Raw genomic sequence first — 12,011 nt, 5'->3', positions numbered from 1 at the left:
TTCTTTGGATGTTTCCTTTCATTTGAAGAGATTGTATTGCAGTAGACAAATGCCTCTGATATGAGCAGGGTACCCAGAGAAAACCTGGGAATATAGGGGAGTTTTAAAATTATGATTTTCAGACTAAAAATCACTGAAAAGTTAAGGAAATTTTAATTGTTAAGATAGATTTTTAAAGATGTGCTGAACTCTAAATTTAGGATTCCTATTCATTAATCATAAATAACTAGAACAATTATGGAAATGTATTAAACAGGATGCTTAAAAATACACATGAACTAGACCAAAAAAAATTTGGTATAGAAACAGTTTTCACTTAGAAATATCAAATACTGCAAGTAAGACAATGAATTAAACAAAAAATTTTAAATTAGAAAGAATGAAAAAGTATTTTCTTGTAAAATGTACTTAATAAAGTTTTTAATATGTGGATTTCATATGAATTTGTATGATGTGATTTGTATAGAAATGTGTGATTTTTAGAAATAAAGCAAGCATGAAGGATGACCCCTAGACTTAACCGTCAGTGGGTCACAAGCAGATTGTATGGAAGGTAATAGGAATTAGCCACCAGTTTCCCAAAACCAAAAATAGTGACTAGACAAAAAATAAAAAAAAACGGTTTATGTCAAAATTTTGGAATTACCCTTATGTTATGAAGTGAACAGTTCTGTCATGTGTGTCCATCAGGACTGGTGGGCACTGAGTCCAGATGGATCCCGTGGCACTGTTTACTCACACAAATTACCTTCTGCAATGTCACCCCTTTCTATTTCTCCCAACCTTCTCGGATTTCTGCAGCTTTAATTAGAATTCCTTCAAGCCCTTTTGTCGTCTTGTTAACTTAATTAAGTTTGGGCAAATAGCATTAAATTAAAACGTGTGCGTCTGGAAGGCAATTATGATGAGGAAGTTTAATGTGCGCTCAAAAATAACATCACTTCTTAGAGCGGTTTGATGTCCCTTGTGCGCTTGGAAAGCTTAGAGCGTCATCTGTAGGTTTGTGTCTAGGCTTGACTTAAACTCTGTAATTTTGCAGTCAGCTGAGGCCAGTGGCCAACGACATGAACGATACCGTTCTCATTTCCTCCGGGGCGCCCACGCCTTCAAAAAGGTAAGCGTTCCACACAGGCTTCTGTCTGCATGCTGATTGTGTGTGTGTGTTTAAGCTCCTCCACTTAAGCCTGTTATGTAAAACGGCTTGTTTTGAAATTATGTTGCGCGCGGATGAGTAGAAGATTGTAGCATCTTTCTCTGGGCAGAATATTTTCCATGTTTATTGCATCGCTGCAGAATTAGGTTGAATGTTTGCCTTTCAAAGGCCGATGACTAAAAGCATTGAATTGAGAAATTGGCCTGCTGTCTCCGAACCCTCTGCACTTCCCAGGCCGGGCTGCAGCCCAAGGTGATCCGGAAGATAAACTCTGATGGGAGGAAAGCCTTATCTTGTAAATAGAGAGTTGGTCAGGTTGGCTTTTTCTGTTTTGTGCTGATGACACATGCCCAGGTTCCCAAGACAAATGCCTTTGCTTGTAGTCAGTTAACTTTGGTCTTTCAGGCATTGTGAAGTTTAAAGGTTAGATCAGGCCAAAATAAAATTAATAAGTCTTTATTTTTTCATCCTCATGTCATTTCAAATCCTTCAAGACTTGAGACTCTTATTTTTCTGAAGAAAACAAAAAGAGATTTTAGGTAGAATGTTCCTGCTGCTCTTTTCCATAGAATGAAAGTGAATGAGGACAGATGATGTTTGAAAAATTACAAAAAATGTAAAGTAGTCGTTTGATTTTGAAATTTGCATCTTCTGATGTCATGCAATAACTTTATGTGAAGAACAAATATGAAATTTAAGTTGCTATCCAGTCATAGTTGAAAATGAAAATTGTCTGTCATCATTCACTCACTATCATATTACTGCAAAACTGTATGACTTTCTTCTGTAGAAAAGAAGAAATTGTGAAAAAATTATCTATTTATATTACTTATATCATGATGGTACTTTATTCCACAGTTTATAAAGAAAATGATAGTTAGATGAACATGGTGAAAAAGTACAACAGTTTGTTTTACATTCTTGTAGCAAGTTCTCACGCAAAGGTTTGAAAATTGATCATGCTGTCCCTCCAGCAGTATTTCATAATGTGACATTTATAAGAGATGGTTTGATGCAGTGTGTGAATTACACAAAAACTTTCAGAGGGATTGACTTCAAAGTTTCTGATGAGATTTTTCTTGCACAGTCTCTAGCATTGGAAGCTTACCTCCCATCAACAATCTTAAAGTGTTTTTATAATTTACATTTACACATTTTCTGACACGAGTTACGTTGCATTATATTTTATCAGTTCATGCCTGCCCTGTGAATCGAACCTATGACCTTGGCATTGCTAGAGCAATAAGCTACAGAAAGCAACAGAAATTAAAATTTCTTTAGAAAAGATACTTGCACCCAAGTATCCCATGGTTTATTGCGCAACATTTTGTATTTTATTATACTGGTGAGCCCTGGTGCAAACATTTCCATCAGCTGAAAATTCAATCTCACTCTTTATAAGATCATTCTCCGTTTATTTACAGCTGCTGCCAAAGCAGCCCGTTCCTTGCAGGATTTCTTGTGCCGCACGCCTTCATTTGAACACATATTGGAAAGTAAGTTGTTACATTTGTTGTCATTGTAAGTTCTTACATTGGATGAATACTAAAATACTTATCGAGTCTCAGATCAACACGTGTCATGACGGCAAATCACTTAAATGAGCCAGATGTGGCATGTTTTGCACGGAGAGGGGTTGGTTTGTGTGTATTCTGCTCTAAATATAGTCCAGCGTCTAAGGCAGGACTAGTGGACGGGTAAACACTTCACCCTACATGAAGTCCCTGACCGTAATGATCAGAGTCAGTCTAAAAGGAGCTGATTTTACTTGATTCTTAAACCTCAGGCATTCGGAGATGCCACGCATTTAAATGAGGTCTGTGGTCGAGGGAGATTGTAGATGTTAGTTCCATCAATAACGCGCCACTGGTTCTGAAATCAAAGACACAGACTGTCAGACTCTCTGCTTGAACCTTTCACCCAACATCACAGTCTTACGTTACAACACATTGTTTGTAATGCCTGCGGCGCCAAACATTTATGCAGAATTATAATGCACTTAATTCTTGTCTCGACTCTTGTTTACTGGAGGCTGCCTCTTTGCATTCTTATGTAATTACGTTGGGTGCAACCTGCCGCACCTGATTACGTTTGTCAGAGTCGTGATGATTTTTAGTAGTTGATATCAATTCAGATTACTAAAAGCATTCAATGGAGAAATTAGCTGCTGTCTATGAACCCTTGGTGCGTCTCAGGCTGGGTTACAGCCCAGGGTGATCCACGTGCTATCTGCATTGTTTTAGCACCTCATTTGCTAAAGGAATTATGCAGATCAGGTAAAGCTGCAAGTGCATCAACAAAATCTGTAATGAATGCAATTCCCGATCTTTCAGGCCGGTTATAAATTCTTCATTATATGGAGGATGCAGCAGACTACTGTGATCTGGCAAAGAACACTTTACTGGGACTCAAGCGCTATTTCAGTCCATTTAGGAACAGGTTCAATTAGATTGTGGGTGGATAGTGATTAAGATTTTATACCAACACAAGTATATTTTCATGACTCTAGTTACCTATTTTCTTCCACATATTTAAAAAGTTAAATATTAATAAAAATACTAACTGATTATTTATTACTTTAAATGATTAATTGCTGAAGTTTATAAAGAGTTATCAAAAGCTCAAAAAGTTTTGGATCTGTTAAATGTTTTAAAACGTTTTTGAAAGAATTCTCTTATGCTTAAGGCTCATTTGTTTGATCAGAAATACAGTAAAAACAGTAATATTGTGGAATATTATCACTGCCTAAAAGAACTGTTTTCTATCTGAATATATTTTAAAATGTTATTTATTTTTGTGATGGCAAAGCAGACGTCTTCAGTGTCACATGATCCTTCAGAAAACATTCTAATATGCTGATTTTCTTTTTATTATTATCAATGTTGGAAACAGTTGTGCTACTTAATATTTTTGTGGAAAGCTTGATAAAACTTTTACAGGATTTTTTCATGAATAGAAAGTTAAACAGCATTTATTTGAAATAGAAATTCATTATAAATGTATTTTCTGTCACTTTTAATTAATTTTATGTGTCCTTGCTGAATAAAAGTAACAAATTCTTAAAAAATGTTACTGACCCCAAACTTTTGAATGGTAGTGATAGATTTGGAAAGCAGCTGTGCCTGTGGGAAACGAGTCTCTGTATTACCAAAGTACTGAAAAAGTCTGGTTTTTAACATTTTTCTTTTAAATATACTATCTTAGTACTGAAGTACCAGAACTTTTGACTTTGCTGATGTCTGCCATGTTGTAAACTGTGATTATTTTGTTTGGACAGTAATGCAGTGCATTACAGCTTGATGAAGATGACTTTCCAAAATGACATTGCTCATGCAGTTTATAAAACAGACAGCTTTATGTACACTTGCACACAGTTACAAAACCATCATCTTGTTCCATTTCAGTAGTGACACTTTGTACAAACCTGGGACGTGATCTGGGTGATGCGGAAGCGGCAAACAGCCACGTTTATAAACCTTATGGCCAATCCTCATGGTCTAACAGCCCGATTAAAGAGGAGAAAAATAACTGCAGTTGTTTTTATTAAAAAATAAATAATATATATATATATATATATATATATATATATATATATAAATTTATTTATTTATTGAATGAATGAATCTTAAAGTCTGATTTGACTCATCAGCATTGAGGATTTCAATTAATTATAATATAATTAACAGCTAAATAATACACATGGTATAAGTCTAAAATGTATTAATTATGTTTTTATTTGTTATTAAGTGGGTGTCACATGTTTGGCTGTAATTGCATAACGAAGGAATATATACAGGAATCAACTTTAATAGACGTCTCACAGGAAACAACCAGACATAAAATGTAAACGTAGATGGACAGGGAATAGAAGGTACTTAGGATATTTAAATGCTGAGATTAACAAGATAATTAAAAAGATAACAGGTGAGCAGAAATAACTAATCAGAACACAGGAAAACTGGGTCACAGGAAAAACAAAAAGACTATAAATGTGGTATAATCAAGCAGTATAATCAAGTCTATTACTATTGAATACACACACACACACACACACACACACATATATATAGTTTTAAAATAAAAAAAATAAAAAAAATTAAAAAATACAACAATCCTTGATTTCTCTAACTTCTCAAAACACCATCAACAAGATTCTGTGTGGAACTTTTTGAGCCTTGAACCTTCATAAAACTCATTTTGGGGGTAATTGCATGGCCTTGTAGGAACAGGACAGGTGTAGGCAGGACAATGAGCGCGAGCGAGTCTCTCTGCTGACGGTGCACCTCTCCAGCACACGTTCATTTACCGGGTCGGGCCTTCAAGGACATCTACACGTGTAGAATTTATCGTCTGCTGGGTCATGGCCAGTCCTGCTGCCAGAACAGAAATATCATTTTCCATTTGCTCCGAATGAGTTTTTAATTTGAAGTTAAGGGAGTATTGACCACCTGTCACTGGATATGAAATCATAGACTCCACCTCTATCATAGTCTAGCCGTACAGAGAATGTTGATATGCTCTTCATGTCCTTTATCCACTTATGCATTCAAAGGGGTCAGAGTATACTTTTTATTTTTATTTGACATTTAATTTTTTTTTCAGGTCCATTTAGAATGTAAAATGTTTGACTTTTATGACTTTTTTTTATTCTTTTGACAAACTAAAAATGATATGAAGTTGCTAATATTTATCATAAATAGAAGATGTTCACACTGTCACTTCTAGTTACCATATATAATTTTATTTTGGCAATAAAGTTGAGGTCATGTGATCTGTTTTTGATAGTATTTTCCCATTTTTGGACTGTATAGAGGAAGCATGGAAGCTATGTCCCACCAATTCCATAAGGGACTCCATGTTTGGACAATTTCTTTTTTTCGCTTGTACTCGTTGTGTGGCTGGTGGATCACACACATGGGACTCCATTGTTATGATCAGTCTATAAAAATTTGATTTTGTTTGCTGTTGTATTGTTTGGTTTGCTTTTTTTTGTTTAGATGCACTTTTATAAGCACAAGGAAGTGCTAAATAATAACAATAATAATAATATAATTGCATATTTTAATGTTAAATGTAATGTAATATTTAATGATAATAATAAATAATTATAATTATTAATATAATTTTAATTGTAGTCATTTTTAATATTTCAATTTTAACAATTCAATATTTTTATAATAATGATCATCATCATTGTTATTATTAGCATATTATTTATTTATAATAATTTTAATTTTAGTAATTTGATATTTGGAATACAATTTACATATTCAGAATAACATTTTAATAAGTACATATTACTGTAATGTTATATGTGTTATGTTGTTGTGATAATATATAATAATTATTTACATTTAGTGCATTTTAATATTTCAAATACAGGTGTAATATAATTTAATATTTTTGTAACGTTATATGTAATAATAAATAAAATATTTAAATATTATTTTTAATGTTTAATGTTTCGAATGAAATTTTAATAATTTAATATTGCTGTAATGTAATACTAAAATAATAATAAACAATAATCATCACCATCACCATTATTTTCTATTATTAATGTTACATTTTGTAATAATAATGATATATTTTTTTAATTTAGTAATGTTTAATAATTCAAATAGTTTAATATAATTGAATAATAATATAATGTTATATGTATTATTATTATTATAAAAGGTTGCAGGGTATATTTCCAGTTAAAGAATTTGAGGAAGACCAATTTGTTTCTCCGAGGACAGAGTTGTTGTTTCATAGTGCACATAATTTTAAACATACCCTCTATTTGTTGAAAGTGCTCTTCATCTCATTTTTAATGAGAAAATATTACCCAGAGCACCTTTAAGTGTCAATATAAGTGCCTAACAGTTGCTGTCAGGGTGCCATATCAATAAGTGGATTCCAGTGGATCATTCTCAGCATGACACTGATTATTATAAACACCATGTCTGTCTGTGAGACGTCTGGCATGAAAACAACCCTCTTAATGAATCACTCCGCTGAGACTGCGAGAGTTCAGGAAGGTCACGGCGGCAGGGCCACAGAGACTGCCACAGCAGTCCAGCTTTATGCAAGCCATTTATTATCCTATTGTATTATCAGACTAATATAATATTTGTGTTACATTTGATTGATGAATGTGGTGTGTGCATTTTGATAGATGTGTGTTTTTGTGTGGTGTCTAACTCACAGAACGTACACATTCACACATATGCACACGCGATTCACTCCTAATTGTAGAGCACTTAATGGGGAAAGAAAACATATGCTCCGTCATCTGCTCCAGCCATATGCCAAACACTATAACATAAGAGCCAGCCACACAACCAGATCCACTGCACACGTCTGCGTTCTACAGCCATGCAGACACAAGAAACCTGCTCTGAATGTTTTAGGTGGATGAAAATGCTAATACTGATATATTATAAATAATCTAATGTAATGATAAAAAAAATAAATGTATATAAATTGCTCAAATTAAATGAACAATGACAAAATGTACTGAAAAAATCACTAAAAATTACATTATATTATATTATGTATCATGGCTGTACTTAAGCTGCTTTGGACTAAGAGTATCTTCCCCAAAACTGTTTCCTGATGGTCATCTATCATCTCAGATGTTTCATTACTCATGTTGATTTCTGGAATTCACATCTGCCATCATCCGTCTCATGCTCCATCACTCTCTTTGCCTCTCTTCATCTTGCTTTATGTATTTCTTCTTATTCTGTGTATTTGTCTGGACAGTAGCACCCTTGAGAGTCCCAGCAGACTGGATGAAGAACATCGTCTTATCGCGCGATATGCTGCTCGTCTGGCAGCGGAGGCCAGCAACTCCACTGTGAGACTCAGTTCACAAACACACTCAGATGACACCAATACTATACACAGAAAAAGAGAAGAAAAAAAAAACACCTTGTTGATGAAGTTTTCAGAGGACACTTTTTATTTGCTGTGTGGAATTAATGAAAATCTACAGAGTGTTTAGTAATATTTGTTTTGGCTTTAATGCTCCATAACTAGGCAACGTATTTTTCCATGTGTACATTCATCGGCATCTTTCTAATTAGTTTTGTGCATAATCAGTAATACTAATTATTATGTCTTTCAGCAATGCCCTCCAACTGATCTGAGTTTCAACTTTGATGCTAATAAGCAACAGAGGCAGCTCATCGCAGAACTAGAGAATAAAAACAGGTGGGGTTTTGAATAGTTGGAGTTTCAATGGAACTACATATCTTTAAGCTAAATTAAAATAAGTGATTATAGATTCATATTTACCGTCCCATAAAAGAATAACAATAACTGAAATGTTGTAATCATGTAATATATTTAATTATTCAACCAATAAAAATATTTAATATTTAAATATTATTAACAGTTAAATCATATAGTAATATAATAATTATTATTGTAATATATTTAATTATTCAAACATAAATTTTATTAAATATTTAATTATTATTTAGAATTAAAATAATATAATAATAATATTATTATTGAAGACAAAAGTGATTACAGAGACTGTGTTACATTAGAATTGAGTGCTTTCAATAGGTGCCAGTGAAGTTCATTTTGGTTACTGTGTTTGGTGCATATAGGGAGATACTGCAGGAAATCCAGCGTCTGCGTCTCGAACATGAACAGGCTTCTCAACCCACCCCTGAGAAAGCCCAGCAGAACCCCACTCTACTGGCAGAGCTACGGCTGCTACGGTACACAAACACATTCACACATAGCCTTTATACACGCATGTACAAAAACAACAGAATGGATGTAGAATTAATCAGAGCATTAAATTTTAAATTATCCATAACTTCAGAGTGTCATTAGGAACATATACCAAGTTTTAAATGGACTGGGTGGGATTTCACTCCCTGTAGTCATTGTTCAAGTCATTTAAACGGAGTACCTTTTATGGGCACCAGAGGGCATGTAGGAGCCAAATTAGTTTTCTTAATAATATGTTGGACTGATTAGATGAGTGAATGAGCACATTTCCATTATGTGCTGTTTTTGCCCTCTTTGTTTTAGTTTCATGGAGATTTAGCCACATTATGTGCAATTCTGAGCAATCCAGTCATGATTTCACCATTATTACTATTATTACAAAAGCTTTGCTTCTGGTACTCTACCTTTAAGATTAGTATATGCAAATATCCTCTACTTTTGGTTCTGAAGTCAATACCATTTTAGCATGAGCCATTTTTCCCACTTAGGTTTTGTGAATTGTATGAGTGGGTTGTGTAGGGAGCTTTGCATAATGAACATAGTACAAGGAGCTTTTTATTTCAAAAGAGCAAAGGAAATCCTGTTTTCCATCATATAATAAGTCGTGTATATTTGGCAGTCATTGATTTTTATGATTCATCTGGTGATTCATTTATTCATTTTGTCTGTCGTTTGGTTCAGGCACAGAAAAGATGAGTTGGAGCGGCGCATGTCGGCCCTTCAGGAGAGCAGGAGAGAACTAATGGTCCAGCTGGAAAGTCTCATGAGGCTGCTGAAGGTACGAAACTTTTCGGACACCAATTTGGCGCTTCATTTCCCGCGACATGTATGAAAACGTCATTTGTTTTCTCGTTCTGTGCTCACTTTTTGTCTCTCTTTTTTTGGTTCACCTTTCTTTCTCCCACCGCTGTTTCTCTGACGTGTCTGTTTTCACTCACTGTCATCTCTCATCTTCTGGCTGACAGGACGAAGAGCAGAAACAGGCAGTAAGTGTTCCTTTAATACAGCTCTGCAATTCTGGAGTAAACACGCAGAGTCACAGCTGCAAAAGTTTGATCTAACATATGTGTTGTGTTTGGCAAACCACAGATATTTTCAAAAAGGTGAAAGGTTAAAGATTAATGGGTTGCATAACGCTGAAATGTAAAGGATCACTGACAAAAATGAAAACTTCTGTCATTATTTACTCACCCTAATTTTCTTTATTCTGTGGAACACAAAATGAGATATTATAAAGAATGTTTAGGCTAATCTTTTCCAATGAAAATGAATGGGTTTTTTTTCCACCAAGCTCTGGAAAGAACGAAAATACTAATTTGCAGCAAATCTGTTACTTTACTTAACTTTGTGCATGATAAATGTATACAAAAATTGCTGAAGTTGATTGAACAAAATATTTACAAAAATGTAATTTTGTAATGTGGTCTTTAGCTAATCTCAAAAAGAATATGCAGTTTTAAGACTATATACAGTATAATGCTGTAATGCCTAAATTCACTTTTAAAATGTTTGTTTATAAGTGCTTCATTTTTAATTTATTTAGACAAAATTGCTTTATCAGTTATTGGCCGTGGCATGAAAATAATCATCTGTATCTTAATGTATTTTAACAGTGGTGCATCCCTACTCTTTTTGTCATTTTTGGAGCACTAGTCCATTGTGTCCCACAAAAGAAAGAAAGTCATAAAGGCTTGAAATGATATAACGACGAGTAAATGCTGAAAGAAAGGGACTGTTCAATAGTTTTCTGCTACAAAACCTTAAAAATGAGTAATAAGTGAAAGTTGATGAATGAGAATAAAGCATGGATATGTCATGAACTTATCGTAGACTGTCTCTGTGGGCGATCTCTGTCACGTCTGCTCCTCATAACGAGGACATGAAGCTCCCATTTCCAGTCAAGTCCCGCAGCTTTGTTCCTGTGACCCAGGGAGGGACCACGAGCTCAATGTCTCCCTGCCAAATATCAGAGACCTGCTCTCCTTTCATCAGGGCTAAGCACCTCACGTCTAATGTGACTACAGTCTGGCCAGCCATCTGCTGCCTGGCAGTGGGCCACAGGCCATGGGCCCAGTATCAATCTGTGGGACAGTGCAGCCCTTTTCTACCATCCTTTTGCTCCTCTAATGGCACTTGCATGCTGCTCAGTGAGATCTCAGGCCAAAGATTTATGCGCTACAACCTAAAGAAAAAGATCAAATATCTATAGGTGTGTCTGAAGTAGTAGCTTTTCATTAGTGCTACTTGGGGAGCGAGGGACCAATGGAGGTTCAGGTTGTTACACATGTAGTGTAATTTTTGTGTTCTCCTCCCTCATCTCGCTCCTACAGGCTCAGGCGGGGAGTTCGCCCCACTCATCTCCCAGCCACAGTGCCAGCTGCACCATGCCTATGCCCATCCGCTCCACCTCAGCCGGCTCAACCCCTACACACACGCCACAGGACTGCCTGGCAGGGGTCGGAGATGACGTGCTGGATGCCTTCTCTCAGGGTGAGAAGTCTGAAGCTTTGCAGTGACATTATCATCCATACAAGATTGTTTATAAGATGATTGGAAGATGTTTAGAAGATGATGATTGGAAGATGTTTAGAAGATGGTTAGAAGATGTTTAGAACATTTTATTATTAGAAGATGTTCACAAGATGATTAAAAGATGTTTAGTAGATGTGTAGAACATATTTAGAAGGTGCTTATTTATATGCATATTTAATTATCATTAGAAGATGATTAGAAGAGGTTTTGGAGATGTTAAGAAGTTTAGAAGATGATTATGAGATGTTCATAACAAGTTTACAAGATTAGAAGATGTTTAGGGGAAGAATCTTTTCTATAAATAAAGACTGAGGCATTTAGCACTAAAAATAACATAAATGTAGTCTATACAGCTGATATTAAATATATTCCAAGACATCTAATGCCATATGATAATGAAGAACTGACTGAAATTTAAGTCGCTAAATTAATTTTGGATTGATATATTATACCTCTGGATATTGTGATCTGAAAATGTTCCTCTTTCATCCAGGTGTACCAAGAAATCTCCGTAATGATCTTTTAGTGGCTGCAGACTCAATCACAAACACTATGTCGTCACTAGTGAAAGAACTTCACTCAGGTACTTTTG

The 12,011-nt window shown here is 34.9% G+C and overlaps 1 protein-coding gene across 5 annotated transcripts in view; it reads left to right on the top strand.

The window, feature by feature from the left end:
• Nucleotides 1-12,011, top strand: part of LOC109075773 (dystrobrevin beta-like) — a 38,978-nt gene that overhangs the window by 22,504 nt on the left and 4,463 nt on the right. For 3 of the 5 annotated variants that reach the window (XM_042774282.1, XM_042774283.1, XM_042774280.1), the window contains exons 11-17: nt 7,904-7,997; nt 8,268-8,353; nt 8,758-8,871; nt 9,569-9,665; nt 9,853-9,873; nt 11,218-11,377; nt 11,913-12,002. In XM_042774282.1, coding sequence (XP_042630216.1) covers nt 7,904-7,997; nt 8,268-8,353; nt 8,758-8,871; nt 9,569-9,665; nt 9,853-9,873; nt 11,218-11,377; nt 11,913-12,002 — 662 coding nt within the window. Of the gene's footprint in view, nt 1-1,039; nt 1,115-7,903; nt 7,998-8,267; nt 8,354-8,757; nt 8,872-9,568; nt 9,666-9,852; nt 9,874-11,217; nt 11,378-11,912; nt 12,003-12,011 lie in introns of all 5 variants that reach the window. The other 2 variants (XM_042774284.1, XM_042774281.1) reach the window with 2 other exon arrangements.

This window comes from Cyprinus carpio, chromosome A17, assembly GCF_018340385.1.
Source record: "Cyprinus carpio isolate SPL01 chromosome A17, ASM1834038v1, whole genome shotgun sequence".
Lineage (NCBI taxonomy): Eukaryota > Metazoa > Chordata > Actinopteri > Cypriniformes > Cyprinidae > Cyprinus > Cyprinus carpio.
Note: the sequence above shows the minus strand (reverse complement) of the source record. Positions and strands in the feature narration are given on the sequence as shown.